This window comes from Eleutherodactylus coqui, chromosome 9 (assembly GCF_035609145.1).
Source record: "Eleutherodactylus coqui strain aEleCoq1 chromosome 9, aEleCoq1.hap1, whole genome shotgun sequence".
Classification (NCBI taxonomy): Eukaryota; Metazoa; Chordata; class Amphibia; order Anura; family Eleutherodactylidae; genus Eleutherodactylus; species Eleutherodactylus coqui.
The window spans coordinates 156,065,927-156,084,483 of record NC_089845.1 but is presented as its reverse complement, the minus strand read 5'-3'; the positions used below and the strand labels follow the sequence as shown (position 1 = coordinate 156,084,483).

Here is an 18,557-nt window from a genome sequence, read left to right as displayed (position 1 = left end):
CCCCAGCATAGCCATGAATAACTACCTATCAACCCATGCCTGTGGCATGTCTTGATAGATTGCCTGTGAGTATACAGCATAAATGCAGAGCTTTGGTATTTCATTAGATTGTATGAGCGATCAAATGATCATAAGTTCAAGTCCCTTTAGGGGACTAAAAATAAGTAAAAAAGTTTTAGTTTTTTTTATTTTATTTTAGTTTTTTTTAAATAATGACAATTAAAAGTTATAAAAAAAACCCTTCCACATTTAGAATAAAAAAAATCAAAACAAAAGAAACCAAAATGGTATTGCTGCACCCATAAAAGTCCAATCTATCAAAATAACACATTATTTATCTTAGACTGTGGACATCGTCAGAAAAATTAAGCACACAATGCCAGAACTGTACTTTTTTTGGTCACCCCATCTCTTAAGTTTCATTCACAGGAGCATATATTGACCGCACTTTCAAGGCCGGCTGCTATACGCTGCCCATCTGATGCATTAGTTTCCAATACATCAGTTCAGATGGGCGTATTCCCGCGGCGTAAAAGTGCCCAGCCAAGATAGCGCATAGGAGCGCTTTTCGTACAGGAGCTTTTATGCCGGTCAGGAAAGATAGTTGAATACGGCAGTGGCTTCCATAGACTCCTATGGGAGCCTATGGTAGCTCCCGGAGAAGGGAGGTAGGAGGGAGTTTAGCAGCGTGTCTGCTAAACTCCCACCCTCTTTCCCCTTCCTCTCTGCTCCTTACCGGCTGTTTGCAATGGGAGGGGGCGGGACAGGGTGGGAGCTAGTTGCTAAGCTGCCACCCTGCCCTGCTCCCTCCCATTGCTGGCAGCCAACAAGCAGTGGAGAGGGGGCAGGAGCTTAACACACTAGCTCCTGCCCACCTCCCCTGGCCAAGAGCTGGTGAAGGGGTGGAAAGCGAGAGGCAGTTTAGCAGAGCTAAACTGTCTCCCCCCACCCAATGGCATTCTGGGCTCGGCATATATGCACCGGCCCGGGCCGCCTGAATGGACGCACAAACAGCAGATTTGTTCGCTCGTTCACACGATTTTCGGTCGCGCTGTGGCAGTGAGACTGTCGACCAAAAATCGCTACGCTTGTGTGAAAGAGCCCTTAGAAACAATTTTTATAAAAGTGATCCAGAAGTCGTACAGTATGTACCCCAAAATGGTATCAATAGAATCCACAGATCCAGCTGCAAACAACGAGCCCTCCCACAGCACCAGTGATGGAGAGATAAAATAGCTATGGCGGTCCGAAGATGGAATCAGCAAATATATATATTTTTTAAAGATATTTTATTTTTTAAAAATAGGACAGCAAAATAAAAACTACATAAATTATTTTATCCTTGTAATCGTTCCGACCCTCAGAAAAAAGTTAGGGAATTTGTGCTGCAGTGTGTACGCTGCAAAAACAGTTCCCTTCCCATAGATAGCAAAAATGTGTGTTCATGAATGGGTGTGAGTGAGGGCTGGCCTCTGATTGGTCAGGCTGTGACCATTCAGAGGCATCTTATTCAGCAGGCGGGGATTTTAAATCCCCGGCTGCTGAATACTACTAACAGCTGTTCAGAGCAGTTCAGGAGAACTGCAGCCTGCCGCGCTGAACTCCGTCTGTCGGCACCAGGTGAGTATATATATATTTTTTATTTTTACACATTTCTGGATGAATTGCAGGAAAGGGCTTATATATTTAACCCCTTTCCGACAATTCATCCCGCGATCGCCGGCAGCCCATTGCATTCAGTGGAGTCGGCTGTATTGCCGGTTCCATTGAATTCAATGGGCAAACATCGTTCTTCTCTGTCACAGCTGTTACAGCTGTGGCAGAGAAGAAGGATTTGTCTTCTATATGTTCTCAATGGGGTTGGCGCTGCTGCCGCCGGCCCCATTGAGCGCATATAGAAATGATTTCTCAGGGAAGAAAGTTAAAGTAACCCGAACATCCGAACATCGTGTGGTGTTCGTTACGAATAACGAACATCCCGAACACCCTAATATTCGCCCGAGCATCAAGCTCGGACGAGTACGTTTGCTCATCTCTAGTAATGATTAGAGATGAGCGAACGTACTCGTCCGAGCTTGATACTCGTACGAGTATTAGCGTGTTCGAGATGCTCGTTACTCGTGACGAGTACCACGCGATGTTTGGGTTACTTTCACTTTCATCTCTGAGACGTTAGCGCGCTCTTCTGGCCAATTGAAAGACAGGGAAGGCATTACAACTTCCCCCTGCGATGTTCAAACCCTATACCACCCCCCTGCAGTGAGTGGCTGGCGAGAACTGGTGTCACCCGAGTATATAAATCGGCCCCTCCCGCGGCTCGCCACAGATGCGTTCTCACTTAGCTGAGGGAAAGTGCTGCTGCTGGTGCTGCTGCTATAGGGAGAGTGTTAGGAGTTATTATAGGCTTCAAGAATCCCAACGGTCCTTCTTAGGGCCACATCTAACCGTGTGCAGTACTGTGGAGGCTGCTTTTTGCAGTGTTGCACTTTTTTTTTTTTTTGGTATATCGGCCGTGCAGAGCATTGCGCCCTGCAGTAATACTCCAGGGACAGAAGTGGTGGATAGGCAGGGACAGAAGACATATTAATTATTGATTGAATATAGGCAGTGGGCCTTTTCTAAAAAATATTGGGCAAAAAATCTATTTGGCCTGCCTGTCACTGTGCTCAGTGTTCTGGGTCTGTGTGTGCTGGGTGTAGTAGTTCTACAACAAAATCAGACGCAGCCAGCTAAGTGTTACAGCAGGCTTGCGCCAAATAATTTCCTGGCGTTCCGTAAGCGAAGTCAGCCTCCAACCACAGGCCAATAAGCGGCACATTTAATTACAGCGTACTGTTTCTGCATTACTGGTAATACAGCATGCTGAGGGGTAGGGGTAGGCCTAGAGGACGAGGACGCGGCCGAGGACGCGGAGGCCCAAGTCAGGGTGTGGGCACAGGCCGAGCTCCTGATCCAGGTGTATCGCAGCCGACTGCTGCGGGATTAGGAGAGAGGCACGTTTCTGGCGTCCCCACATTCATCGCACAATTAATGGGTCCACGCGGTAGACCTTTATTAGAAAATGAGCAGTGTGAGCAGGTCCTGTCATGGATGGCAAAAGGGTGCTTCCAGTAATCTATTGTCCACCCACAGTTCTGCGCCGTCCACTGCTGCAACTCAGAATCCTCTGGCTGCTGCTCCTCCTTCCTCCCAGCCTCCTCACTCCATGAAAATGAGACATTCTGAGGAGCGGGCAGACTCCCAGGAACTGTTCTCGGGCCCCTGCTCAGATTGGGCAGCAGTGGTTCCTCTCCCACCAGGGGAGTTTATCGTGACTGATGCCCAATCATTGGAAAGTTCCCGGGGTCCGGGGGATGAGGCTGGGGACTTCCGGCAACTGTCTCAAGACCTTTCAGTGGGTGAGGAGGACGATGACGATGAGACACAGTTGTCTATCAGTGAGGTAGTAGTAAGGGCAGTAAGTCCGAGGGAGGAGCGCACAGAGGATTCGGAGGAAGAGCAGCAGGACAATGAGGTGACTGACCCCACCTGGTTTGCTACGCCTACTGAGGACAGGTCTTCAGAGGGGAGGCAAGGGCGGCAGCAGCAGGGCAGGTTGCAAGAGGCAGTGCGGTGTCCAAGGGTAGAGGCAGGGCCAGACCGAATAATCCACCAACTGTTTCCCAAAGCGCCCCCTCGCGCCATGCCACCCTGCAGAGGCTGAGGTGCTCAAAGGTCTGGCAGTTTTTCACTGAGAGTGCAGACGACCGACGAACAGTGGTGTGCAACCTTTGTCGCGCCAAGATCAGCCGGGCAGCCACCACCACCAGCCTCACCACCACCAGCATGCGCAGGCATATGATGGCCAAGCACCCCACAAGGTGGGACGAAGGCCGTTCACCGCCTCCGGTTTGCACCGCTGCCTCTTCCCCTGTGCCCCAACCTGCCACTGAGATCCAACCCCGCTCTGAGGACACAGGCACTACCGTCTCCTGGCCTGCACCCACACCCTCACCTCCGCTGTCCTCGGCCCCATCCAGCAATGTCTGTCAGCGCACCGTCCAGCCGTCGCTAGCGCAAGTGTTTGAGCGCAAGCGCAAGTACGCTGCCACGCACCCGCACGCTCAAGCGTTAAACGTGCACGTAGCCAAATTTATCAGCCTGGAGATTCTGCCGTATAGGGTTGTGGAAACGGAGTCCTTCAAAAGTATGATGGCGGCGGCGGCCCCGCGCTACTCAGTTCCCAGTCGCCACTATTTTTCCCGATGTGCCGTCGCAGCCCTGCACGACCACGTCTCCCGCAACATTGTACGCGCCCTCACCAACGCGGTTACTGCCAAGGTCCACTGAACAACGGACACGTGGACAAGCACAGGCGGGCAGGGCCCCTATATCTCCCTGATGGCACATTGGGTGAATTTAGTGGAGGCTGGGACAGAGTCAGAGCCTGGGACCGCTCACGTCCTACCCACCCCCAGAATTGCGGGCCCCAGCTCGGTGGTGGTATCTGCGGCGGTGTATGCTTCCTCCACTAAACCACCCTCCTCCTCCTCCTCCTCCTATGCAATCTCTGTCTCGTAATCAAGATGTGTCAGCAGCAGCACGTCGGCAGCAGTCGGTGTCGCGCGGCGTGGCAGCACAGCGGTGGACAAGCGTCAGCAGGCCGTGCTGAAACTACTCAGCTTAGGAGATAAGAGGCACACGGCCCACGAACTGCTGCAGGGTCTGACAGAGCAGACCGACCGCTGGCTTGCGCCGCTGAGCCTCCAACCGGGCATGGTCGTGTGTGACAACGGCCGTAACCTGGTGGCGGCTCTGCAGCTCGGCAGCCTCACGCACATGCCATGCCTGGCCCACGTCTTTAATTTAGTGGTTCAGCGCTTTCTGAAAAGCTACCCACTCTTGTCAGACCTGCTCGGAAAGGTGCGCCGGCTCTGCGCACATTTCCGCAAGTCCCACACGGACGCTGCCACCCTGCGCACCCTGCAACATCGGTTTAATCTGCCAGTGCACCGACTGCTGTGCGATGTGCCCACACGGTGGAACTCTACGCTCCACATGTTGGCCAGGCTCTATGAGCCGCGTAGAGCTATAGTGGAATACCAACTCCAACATGGGCGGCGCAGTGGGAGTCAGCCTCCTCAATTATTTACAGAAGAGTGGGCCTGGTTGGCAGACATCTGCCAGGTCCTTGGAAAGTTTGAGGAGTCTACCCAGGTGGTGAGCGGCGATGCTGCAATCATTAGCGTCACCATTCCTCTGCTATGCCTCTTGAGAAGTTCCCTGCAAAGCATAAAGGCAGACTCTTTGCGCTCGGAAACAGAGCCGGGGGAAGACAGTATGTCGCTGGATAGTCAGAGCACCCTCCTATCTATATCTCAGCGCGGTGAGGAGGAGGAGGAGGAGGAAGATGAGGAGGAGGGGGAAGAGACAGCTTGGCCCACTGCTGAGGGTGCACATACTGCTTGCCTGTCATCCTTTCAGCGTGTATGGCCTGAGGAGGAGGAGGAGGAGGACCTGAAAGTGATCTTCCTAGTGAGGACAGCCATGTGTTGCGTACAGGTACCCTGGCACACATGGCTGACTTCATGTTAGGATGCCTTTCTCGAGTTACACGCATTCTGGCCACTACGGATTACTGGGTGTACACACTGCTTGACCCACGGTATAAGGAGAACCTTTCCACTCTCATACCCGAAGAGGAAAGGGGTTCGAGAGTGTTGCTATACCACAGGACCCTGGCAGACAAACTGATGGTGAAATACCCATACGACAGCGCTAGTGGCAGAAGGCACATTTCCGAGGGCCAGGTAGCAGGGGAGGCGCAGAGATCAGGCAGCATGTACAGCACAGGCAGGGCAACACTCTTTAAGGCCCTTGACAGCTTTATGGCTCCCCAGCAAGACTGTGTCACCGCTCCCCAGTCACGGCTGAGTCGGCGGGAGCACTGTAAAAGGATGGTCAGGGAGTATGTAGCCGATCGCACGACCGTCCTCCGTGACGCCTCTGCCCCCTACCACTACTGGGTGTCGAAGCTGGACAAGTGGCCTGAACTCGCGCTGTATGCCCTGGAGGTGCTTGCTTGTCCTGCGGCTAGCGTCTTGTCAGAGAGGGTGTTTAGTGCGGCTGGGGGAATCATCACAGATAAGCGTACCCGGCTGTCAACCGACAGTACCGACAAGCTAACACTCATCCAGATGAACAAAGCCTGGATTTTCCCAGACTTCTCTTCTCCACCAGCGGACAGCAGCGAAACCTAAGCAATACGTAGGCTGCACCCGCGGATGGAAGCATCGTTCTCTATCTCCATCAAAAACGGGGACCTTTTTGCTTCATCAATCTGTGTATAATATTCCTCCTCCTCCTCCTGCTCCTCCTCCTGAGACCTCACATAATCACGCCGAACGGGCAATTTTTCTTAGGCCCACAAGGCTCAGTCATATAATTTTTATAAACAATTTTTACACGTTTCAATGCTCATTAAAGCGTTGAAACTTTCACCTCAACCAATTTTTATTTTTACTGGGCTGCCTCCAGGCCTAGTTACCAATTAAGCCACATTAACCAAAGCGATTAATGGGTTTCACCTGCCCTCTCGGTTGGGCATGGGCAATTTTTCTCAGGTACATTAGTACTGTTGGTACACCAATTTTTGTGGGCCATCGCCTACAGTGTAATCCAATTAATTTTTTGCCCAGCTGCATTAAAGCTGATGTTACATCAGCTGTGTTGGGCAATGCAATGGGATATATTTATGTACCGCCGGTGGGTTCCAGGGAGCCACCCATGCTGTGGGTACACAGGGAGTTGTAACTGCATGTGTCTACTTCTAAAGAACCCCGGTCTGACTGGGGCATGCAGTGTGGGCCGAAGCTCACCTGCATTAAACATGACATTCTTACATCAGCTGTGATGGGCAATGCAATGGGATATATTAATCTACAGCCGATGGGTTCCAGGGAGCCACCCATGCTGTGGGTCCACAGGGAGTTGTAAATGGATCTGTCCACTTCTAAAGAACCCCGGTCTGACTGGGGCATGCAGTGTGGGCCGAAGCCCACCTGCATTAAACATGACATTCTTACATCAGCTGTGATGGGCAATGCAATGGGATATATTAATGTACCGCCGGTGGCTTCCTGGCACCCACCCATGCTGTGGGTCCACAGGGAGTTGTAAATGCATCTGTCCACTTCTAAAGAACCCCGGTCTGACTGGGGCATGCAGTGTGGGCCGAAGACCACCTGCATTAAACATGACATTCTTACATCAGCTGTGATGGGCAATGCAATGGGATATATTAATCTACAGCCGGTGGGTTCCAGGGAGCCACCCATGCTGTGGGTCCACAGGGAGTTGTAAATCCATCTGTCCACTTCTAAAGAACCCCGGTCTGACTGGGGCATGCAGTGTGGGCCGAAGCCCACCTGCATTAAACATGACATTCTTACCTCAGCTGTGATGGGCAATGCAATGGGATATATTAATCTACAGCCTGTGGGTTCCAGGGAGCCACCCATGCTGTGGGTCCACAGGGAGTTGTAAATGCATCTGTCCACTTCTAAAGAACCCTGGTCTGACTGGGGCATGCAGTGTGGGCCGAAGACCACCTGCATTAAACATGACATTCTTACCTCAGCTGTGATGGGCAATGCAATGGGATATATTAATCTACAGCCGGTGGGTTCCAGGGAGCCACCCATGCTGTGGGTGCACACGGAATTCCCATTGCGGAGTTGTACCTGCCTGTGACTAATTATAAAAAACTGCGGTCTGACTGGTGCATGCAGACACCTTGACAGAATGAATAGTGTGTGGCACATAGGTTCCCCATTGCTATGCCCACGTCTGCAGCTCCAGATGGAGGTGGCACAGGATTGCATTTCTCATTGCTTCTGTACAGCATTGTGGACTATCGCCCCGCCCCTTTTAAAGAGGGTCACTGCCTAGCCGTGCCAACCCTCTGCAGTGTGTGCCTGCTTTTCCTCTGGCAGACGCACTTATAAATAGACATGAGGGTGGCGTGGGATGAGGGCAGCTGAAGGCTGGGCAGGGACAGTTTGGTGTGCGCTGTGGACACTGGGTCGTGGGGGGGGGGGTTTGGGCAGCATGTAACCCAGGAGAAGTGGCAGCGGAGTGTCATGCATGCAGTGATTGTGCTTTGTTGGAGGTAGTGTGGTGCTTAGCTAAGGTATGCATTGCTAATGAGGGCTTTTCAGATGTAAAAGTTGTTGGGGGGGGGGCACTCTTGCCGCTATTGTGGCTTAATAGTGGGACCTGTGAACTTGAGATGCAGCCCAACATGTAGCCCCTCGCCTGCCCTATCCGTTGCTGTGTCGTTCCCATCACTTTCTTGAATTGCCCAGATTTTCACGAATGAAAACCTTAGCGAGCATCGGCGATATACAAAAATGCTCGGGTCGCCCATTGGCTTCAATGGGGTTCGTTATTCGAAACGAACCCTTGAGCATCGCGAAAAGTTCGTCTCGAGTAACGAGCACCCGAGCATTTTGGTGCTCGCTCATCTCTAGTAATGATGCTTTCAAAAAACATTTGACACGTCAAAAATGTTGATGGTGGGGGTCTGGGTGCTGAGACCTCCGCTATTTACTAGAAAAAAGCAGAAGTACTCAAGGCTAGCGCTGTCTCTGCTCACAACCTGAAAATGGGCTCAATAGAAAGTCTATGAGATTGTCTTCAGCTGGAGAGTAGAGACAGTGTTTGGCTTCTGCAGCTTCATTTTAACGATCAGTGGGGGTTTCAGCATCCGGGCCTCTACCATTCAAAACTTATAGTTTTGGGTTTCTCTTTTGGGTCCAAATCCACTGAAAGTAGCTAAAATATAGCAGAGAGCATTTGATATTACCACTTTTTTGTGCAGGAGGCGCACAAAGCAGGAAGTCTGTGAGGTACAACTTCAGCCAATAGCTGCAGAGCAGGAAGTAATATCAGAGAAGAAGGTATCATATTCACAATTTCCACATAAAGCAACATCATATTTCCCCGAAAATAAGACCCTGTCTTATATCAATTTTTGACACAAAAGAGGCACTAGGTCTAATTTTCAGGGGATGTCTTATTATACTTACCTAGCAGGCACTGTCAAAGTCCCTTCCGCTGCTCTCCAGAGCTCTGGCATTGTTCCTGCAGTCCTTGGCCACCTACAGATCACTTCCTGGTTACGAGATTCATGAATCCCACCTCCACGAAGCGATGGCTCTGATTGGTTCTTCAAGTGCTGCTCAGTCAAGCAATGCATCGCTCGTTGAACTAATGGGATGGCTGTGATTGGTTCATCAAGCACTGCATTGGAGCGCTGCTCAGCCGATTAGATTGATTGGCCATGGCTCAGCCAATTCATAAATCCAGCCGCCCCAACGTGATGGCTGTTGATTGCCTGAGCCGTGGCACTCAAAAAACCAATCATAGCCATTGCTTTCTGGTGGCGGGATTTATGAATCCCGTAACCAGGAAGTGATGTATGAATGGAGCCCTGGAGAGCAGAAGGAGGGACCTGGATCGAGCCTGCTAGGTAATGTACTCCTTTTTTTATGTAGTGTAACTAGGGCTTGTTTTCAGAGTAGGGCTTATATTTCAAGCCTCCTAAAAAATCCGAAAATAGCAGGCTTATTTTGGAGGTAGGTTTTATTTTTGGGAAAACATGGTAGTATGCAGGCATCTGCTATCCCATTGTGATGCTCTACTCCAGATTAACCGGTTCCCAGGTCCCTCTTTGGTCTTCCAAGTTTGCTGCAGTGGTGGGCTCCTTACCTGAAGCACACTGAGCACTGATGGTACATCAGTAGTCCAGGAGACTACACTCTACTTGGTTGGCCAACGCTGCTCATTTTGTGTACCGGATAGTGAGAGGAGCGGTGCCGCCATCTTGAAAGACAGAAGAAGGTCCGGAAAGCTGTGGATTCTGGGTAGATTTCTGCAAATGAAGAGAGGCAAGTAATATTTTCCCCCTCTCTGGTCTAGGGACACATTTTGTATCCAGGACTGGAGGGTCGCTTTAAGGACCTATAGTATACCGAGCAATTTGTAAACTTATATTTGAAGGATCAGGGTGAAATAATTAATGAAACCAGTATGTCACATGACTAGTTCCATTTTACTAATCATGAAAGTTTGGCAAGAGTTTCACTTTAAAGTCATCTATAAGATGAATCTGGAGGATATGCCCATAGCTTGTTAGCCATAGAGAAGCATTATGGACAAGATGCAAGATGACACAACCTCCCCCCCCCCCCCCCCCCACTTCTTTAGCCATAGCCAACACGAATATGTGAATGTTATCAAGTGTGATCTCTTCCAATGTGGGCAACATGTAAATCTACTCTGGAAGTTTTCCTCTCTGACATTTTTATTACATTCTTGTCTCCATTTTCCACAGGAACTGCAGTCCTTAAAGTTAAGGTAACAAGCTCCTCACCTATAGAAAACACAATTGATGCCATCATAGAGAAGGTAATTCAAGTCTTATATTCCCTAGTTCCTGTTTTAAAGAGTTTGTCAAGCTTTAAAGGGGTTGTCTCACTTTTAGCTGTTTTGCTGCAGGAAGCAAACAGCTCCTCACATTGAGCAGTGGTGGGGGTTGGTACTGCAAGCTGCATCCTATTGAAGTGAATGGGGCTCAGTCTGCAGTACCAACCTGAACCACTGCACAATGTATGGAGCTGTGTGTTTTCTTTAGCAAAACATCTAGAAGTGGGACAAGCCCTTTAAAGCGATCCCCTAGTCCCGAGGCAAAATGTTGTCCTGGGATCAGAGGGGATAGTTATATAACTGCTGTTGTTCTGCTGTGCAATGTCCCTCCAATCCATTGGTTCTGGGTTCCACTTTTGGTCATCCAAGATGGCTGACGCAATCTTCAGACTACAGTACCTAATCCCCACAGTGCATTGCTGGTATTAGACTACCAATTTTTATGAGATTATCACTGGCCAATCAGAGGACAGGGCAGACTGCATTAGGTGATTAGATAATTGCATCAACCATCTTGAATGGTCTAAAATAGGGTTCAGAACCAGCAGATTAGAGGGACAAGAGCAGAACAATGCATGCGCCTGACTGAGAACGAAGCAATGCCGCCCCTATCTGATGTATATCAGGCACCATCTTGACAGTGATAATTTGTTTTACTTTCACATCTATCCTATGATGCATCAGCACAGCATTAGCTAGGGGGCTACATTATTCTGCCTGCTGAGGGAACAGTTTAATTATCATTAGTGTCTATATTCACCTAAATAAGCTATAGACCACAAGTATATAGTCAGGAGGATGAGCTGTGATCTCCTCTATTATACCTGTGCGACAGCAACTGTGTGATCATCATCAGTAACTGTGACAGGAGTGTCGGTGCTCTCATATGGGCAGTTTCTGAGGTAGATCCATGTAACAGCATCACACAGACTAAGAAACTAACTAGTTTCGGACAATATAACCTAAAGCAGGGACGTAACTAAAGGCTGAGAGGCTCGGGTGCAAAAGTCCAGCTCGGGCCCCCCCCCCCACCCGTACCCATACCTAAACCGTGCAGCATAATCAATGCCACCCATATGTTATTACATTGTGTATGGACGGCATGTATATAAATATATGAACAAAAAAAAAACAGGTGGACTGCGCATGACGGCGTGCATGAAATACGCCGTAAAACGCCATAGCCGTAAAATGCGTTTTACACTTACTGCCGAGTGAGCCCAGCCTTAGACTGCGTTCATGTTTTTATTTTCCTTTTTGAACCACAATTTTAAAAAATACATTCAAAAACCACATGAGTTTTAAAGAAACTGCATACACTATACAAAAACGCATGTGGATTTAGCAACACATGCGGTTTTTTTTTGCTTTTTTTTTAAACCACATGCAGGTTTTTGATATGTTTTTTAATTGTGTGTAAAGTGTGCAATTATATACGTGCGATATAGCATGGTCCATATCACTATACATACAGGGAGATGTATATACAACTCCTGTATACAGTAATATTGGCCATGTTGGTGTGCGGCCGGTTTTACATCTGCTTCGGATCCTCCGGTCCCATCACAGATCTGGCTCAAAATACTGGAAGAAAAAGGACTGCATGCCGTGCTTTTACTTCCGTCCAAAAGCCGGGCAGCTGAGCAGAAAGCCAACGGACCCTATTATAGTCAATGGGGTCTGTGTGTGCGGTTTGGTTCCGTCCAAAGACAGAGCTGTTCGGCCATGGGGATTCCCCTTTCCTGCTCCCGAAAGGCGCAGAAAAGTGGAATCCCCAATTCCCTGTATACAGTGATATGGAGCATGCTGGTATAACCTGGGTATCTCCTGTATATAGTTATATATGTACAGCTGGTATAAGTTATACATCTCCCTGTATATAGTGATATGAAGCATGCTGGTGTAACCTGGGTATCTCCTGTATATAATTATATATGTACAGCTGGTATATGTTATACATCTCCTGTATATAGTGATATGGAGCATGCTGGTATAACCTGGGTATCTCCTGTATATAATTATATATGTACAGCTGGTATAAGTTATACATCTCCCTGTATATAGTGATATGGAGCATGCTGGTATAACCTGGGTATCTCCTGTATATAATTATATATGTACAGCTGCTATAAGTTATACATCCTATATATAATGATATGGATCATGCTGGTATAACCTGAATACCTCCTGTATATAATTATATATGTACAGCTTGTATTAGTTATACCAGCCATACACAGAAGATTACATGCGGTACACACCTCGTTGTACCATTTGGTCTGTTTATTTCGTTAGCCTCTTTCAGTGCACCAGCTGACCAATCACACGGCCGGCAGTGCACTGACAGACTGCAGTTGTAACCAACCACAACTGCCGTCTCTCAGTGAAAAGGAGGACCGCGTGCCGGAGCAGTCTGCACCCTGTAATTGGCTGCCAGCTCCCCCGGTAACAGTCCCCGCCTCCCTGGGTGCCACGCGGTAAAATGGCATATGGATAGGGCCCGCAGGCCCCCGTCTGCTACAGGGCAAGGTCACAATTGCGACCCCTAGCGGTACACCAGTGACCCAAAGAGGCCAGGAGTCTCAGATAAAGAGAAATAACTAACCAAGGTAACACTAGCTGACTTATATATACTGGGGGAATAGCTTCATAATGAATGGGAATTACATTTAATGAATTGTTGAGTTAAAAGCTCACAGACAACAATCGTTAATGCGCCAACAACTCGCTGTAATGACTATTCAGATGATAGTTGTCCGGTGTAAAGCCATCCATACTACAGAGCTGCTCAACCTCTGCCTGCTGCCATAAAGGCACTGCCCACTGCTGTACAACACAAGAGAAAGTCTAAACACAATAATAGTAACAACCCACAAACATCAGTACAGGTGTAAGGTAAAGTAATGACTCTGCAGTTGTATCCTGACACACTGCGGTCTGCCGCCCGCTGATGGGTTCCTAAGCCAAAGTAAACACTTACACGATACTCAGCGGTGTTTCCGCATACTTCTAGTCTATAAAGTCAGCCTTTGTTCCTGTTTTCCATGGTAGCTAATTGCCCAGATACAAACTCTTTACACTCTATGTAGCTGCGCTCTTCACTTCGGGGATGGGGAGTCAGGTGTGATAGTTGGGCTCCTGCACGTCGCCCCCTTGCTGGTGGCATCTGCAGACTTTTGACCCCTAATGGCAACACTCTGGTATTGGATGCCAGCACTTGTGTCTTGGATCAGATAGCAGGCCTGATAGATAGCACCACTCATTTGGACTTTATACTGAGCCAATATCACTATCACTGATGTCATAAAACAAAGCATGTGATCTCCCCTGTTATTGTATGTAATCGCACGCTCCACCACTGTTCATATACTACAGAAAAACTAATTCACCGCTCTTATCAAATAACATCCCGGCTTCCTGCTATCAGAGTTGGCCGCACTGCACCTCAGACCAGCAGTCAGACTCGTTTTCTTGTCTTATGGTGTCATTCACACATGCAGATTTAATCAAAACCAGGAGAGGGTTATTTCGCCTGATCACTAACGCTCCGGATCTCCTTCCTCTTCCACAGATGTGCTCTCTTTTAAAGCCACAGTTTAATACGAAGGAACTTAAAGTGACCTGGGGACAGCAGACGATGACTGCAAGCTGCACGACCTGAATCCGCTGGGACTAATGGGCATGTAGGACCGTATTATTATCAATATTACCTTATCGTCAGATGTCCGTGGTGGACACGATGGATTTACACCGGCTGCTCCTATCTGCTATGAGCCAAGAAGAAGCTCCGGACTCGATAAGACACCTGTGATCTCTCCAAGAGCATCAACCTGCTGAGAGAATTCATCCTTAGGCCTCATGTCCACAGGGCGGACTTGATTCACGGAATCCACATGGGGCACCTGCTGGGAAGATCCGCAGCTCAGGCCGGCCATAGGGAAGCATGGGCGTCCACATTTCAATTTACGCATGTAGATTTGTTTTCCGGATTCTGCATGCAGGAAATAAATCGCAGCATGCTCCATTTCAGTGCGGATTGCATGCGGACAACTTTAATTGAGGTCAATAAAAGCCGTCTGATCCGCGGCTGACACTGCGGACGGGCCATGGATTCCGTGGGAAAGCAGGTGTTTTTAAAGATAAGCAAAAAAACTACTGTGCATGTGCGCCGAACGGCAGTTCCGTATATATCCGCAGTACAGAGAAAAGAAGACAGGAACAGGTACGCAGGGTCGCCGGCTGCGGGCAAGGTCGGATTCTGCTGCGGCTCATGCATGTGGAATCCGCCCCGCCTGAGGACATGTGGCCTTAAACACTCTCAATATGCAGAAAGAACAAATACACATAGATGCGCACAGTCAGCGCCCTCATTATAAGAGAAAATGACTAAATGTGACTATTTAATGTACATAAATAATACCGCCAGTGAGTATACATGGCAAATGTTACCATACAGTACACATAAATAATGCAGACATACTGTATATATAAATAATGCACCAAACAGCACACATAACAAATGTTACCATACAGTACACATAAATAATGCAGACATACTGTATATATAAATAATGCACCAAACAGTACACATAACAAATGTCACTAGACATAAATGATGCCACGATGCTATGCACATTATTAAAGGGCTTGTCTACTATCTGCAAAATAGGTTGATAACTTTCTGATTGGTGGGCGTCTCACCGCTGAGACGCCCACCAATCCCAGGAACGGGGAGAAAATGTCATGTAGAAGCTGGCAGCTTTATCATACATTGGATACATTGTTGCTGCTGAGACGTGCAGCTGGCCAAGACTCCTCGCAGAGATCACGGGGAGCAATGATTCCTAAAGCCTGGGATAATGGGGAGCCTTTTTTGTCTTTTTTAAGATACAAAGTTCAAGTTTACCAGAGCTCCATTCCCTTTCAATTGGACTACCGAGCAGCCAAGAGGCGCACCCGCTCAGGTATTAGCATCAGCCCCAATAAAGTGACCGGCGCTCTATTCAGAGTGGCTTCACTGTGGGGGTAGAATCGACCCCCGCTGTCACAAGAGAGCAGGTCACAGAAGGCCTGTTCTCCAGATCAGCGGAGGTCTCAGCAATGAGACCCCACCAATCAGCAAGTTATCCCTTATCCTGAGGATCTCCTGTGGATATGGGATAATGTGATATTCTGGTACAACCCCTTTAAAGCAAGCCTTCGTTTGGAACAAAAGTCTGTTCCGGGGCGGCTGTTTGTTACCTGCAGTTGTTTTTTCTTTGCGGCTCACTGACAAGTTCCGGTCCCTGTTGATTCTCTAACTCCCTAATGTGCACTTTGCACTGCTCTTTGATTGGCCAGTGCTGATCACCTGAGCAACGCTGACCTATCAGAGAGCAAGTATAATGTATTGGTGGTCTAACAATACCAATGCACTGCGGGGATTATGTAGTTTGACGATTGCTTCAGACAACTTGAAACCTGGGACTAGCAGATCAGAGGAACTGCAGCGAGAAAGAACTGCAAGTATTATACCCCTGCCTCTTCAGGTCCCAAATTTTGTCCTGAAACTGGAGGGTCACTTTAATGCCACCATACAGTCCACATAACAAATTCCACATAAGTGATGCTGCCATACAGTACAAATAACATATGCTGCCATTCTGTCTCTAATAAATAATGCCGCCATACTGTATATAATAAATAATGCCGCCATACTGTACACATAACTAATGCCACCTTACTGTACAGTGGCCCTTGCTGAGAACTATCACTCATAAATAATGCTATACAAGGGATGCTGCGATTGGACGGATCCTGTGGAAGGGGAAATAATGTTCTATTATTACGACTTGGAACAGAACGCCGTACAGAAAAATTCCTGTATCTACAATGCACAGAATACGACTCAGTGGGACCTACCATAATGGTTCTCCATCTAATCTCAACACAGATACCTTCTCATTAAAGGGAATATTTTACGAAGACACACCATTTTTTTTAAAAATAAAGCCAGAGTGGTGATGGTAAAGTCACCACTAGGGGGAGCTCACTTTATATGCGTGTGTATAGAATCCATCAAGCTCAATAATACATCTGTATACAGTGAAACCACCTAGTGGTAGTTTTATAAATCTGCATACAATGAGTTCCCTCTAGTGGTGGCTTTATATATCTGTATATAGTGAGCTCCCCCTAGTGGTGGCTGTATATATCTGTATGTAGTGAGCTCCCCCTAGTGGTGGCTGTATATATCTGTATGTAATGAGCTCCTCCTAGTGGTGGCTGTATATATTTGTATTTACAATGAACTCCCTCCAGAAGCAGCTATATAAAACTATATGTGGCTGTATAGATCTGTATACAGTGTGCTCCTAGTGGCAGCTGTATAAATGTATGTATGGTGAACTCACTCTAGTGGGGGCTGTATATATCTGTATGTAGTGAACACCTCCTAGTAATGCCTGCATATATATGTATGTAGTGAACTCCTCCAAGTGTTGGTTGTATATATCTGTATGTAGTAAGCTTCCTCTAGTGGTGGTTGTATATATCTGTATGTAGTGAGCCCCCTCTAGTGGTGGTTGTGTGTATATATATATATATATATATATATATATATAAACACCACTAGAGGGAGCTCACTACATATAGATATATACAACCACCCATAGGTGTCTGTATGTAGTGAGCTCCCCCTAGTGGTGGTTACATATATGTCTGTATGTAGTGAGCTCCCTCTAGTGGTGGTTATATATATCTGTATGTAGTGAGCTCCCTCCCACTAGTGGTAGATTTATTGGCAAATGAATGAATTATGATAAATATGTATTATAAAATAATTGCCACGGAATTCTTAACTTGAACATGGGATAATGTCCATACACGCACTTTACAGTAGGTTTACGTGGTTTATGTCTTATTTACTATTACATGTGGTTTTGTCTTTTTCTTTAAAGTTGTTATATATTGCAAAATTAAATATAAATGATCCAATAAATTGTCATCTCTGAATGTCTGCAATACTTTATTAACTGCAGCTGGGTGTCACTGACCGTACAAAGATAAAACTACGTATCACTCAGCTCCTCCTGCTCTATAACATGCTGCCTGCAGATTGGACTGCGTTTGCAACATGACAGGTACCATTTAATTAGTGCAATACTGTAAATCGAGTTATAACAATGTGCCAGTCATGTTACTAACAATTTATCAGCTCTTGTGAGCCGGATGTAGGGATCTATAAGGAGGAGCAGATTCGTGGAATCACCTAACTGAAAAAAATTAAAAAAGAAAACTTTTTTTTACTAATCAAAGTCTTTTAGAGCTAGATACCTGCCCAATAAGGTTTGCCTGGATGTGGTAGATGGGCCCACATGCTTTGATCAAAATATGTGCTAAGAACCGTTTGTTTTTATGTGGTTAGTATAAACTACAATTGTCTTCAGATATTAAATATGTGTGAGTGCCGAGGCCTGTGTTTCTGTTACTGTGTTTGTTACAGCTATGATTTACATACACCTCCACATTTAACCTATTTCTTGGAGTGATTACTTTTTTTGTATACGTTCCATTAGTCGGCGAGTGCCTGCCCTCACTTTTATCTTGTACTCCATTCACCCATCTGTCCCTAGTGGCTTAAAGGGGTTGTCCCGCGAAACAAAGTGGGGGTAAGCACTTCTGTATGGCCATATTAATGCACTTTGTAATGTACATTGTGCATTAATTATGAGCCATACAGAAGTTATTCACTTACCTGTTCCGTTGCTGGCGTCCTCGTCTCCATGGTGCCGTCTAATCTTCAGTGTCTAATCGCCTGATTAGACGCGCTTGCGCAGTCCGGTCTTCTCCTTTGCTGAATGGGGCCGCTCGTGCCGGAGAGCGGCTCCTCGTAGCTCCGCCCCGTCACGTGTGCCGATTCCAGCCAATCAGGAGACTGGAATCGGCAACGGACCGCACAGAAGCCCTGCGGTCCACCGAGGGTGAAGATCCCGGCGGCCATCTTCACAAGGTAAGTATGAAGACGCCGGACCGCGTGGATTCGGGTAAGTACTATTTGTTTTTGTTTTTTATCCCTGCATCGGGTTTGTCTCGCGCCGAACGGGAAGGCT

At 47.6% G+C, this 18,557-nt stretch overlaps 1 protein-coding gene across 1 annotated transcript in view; it reads left to right on the top strand.

Annotated features, from left to right (window-relative positions):
* Positions 1 to 14,961, top strand: part of LOC136578728 (mucin-22-like) — a 28,721-nt gene extending 13,760 nt beyond the window's left edge. Inside the window, exons 3-4 of the mRNA XM_066578903.1 lie at positions 10,376 to 10,449; positions 14,039 to 14,961. Coding sequence (XP_066435000.1) covers positions 10,376 to 10,449; positions 14,039 to 14,128 — 164 coding nt within the window. The 3' untranslated portion in view covers positions 14,129 to 14,961. The remainder of the gene's footprint in view (positions 1 to 10,375; positions 10,450 to 14,038) is intronic.
* The last annotated feature ends 3,596 nt before the right edge of the window (positions 14,962 to 18,557 follow it).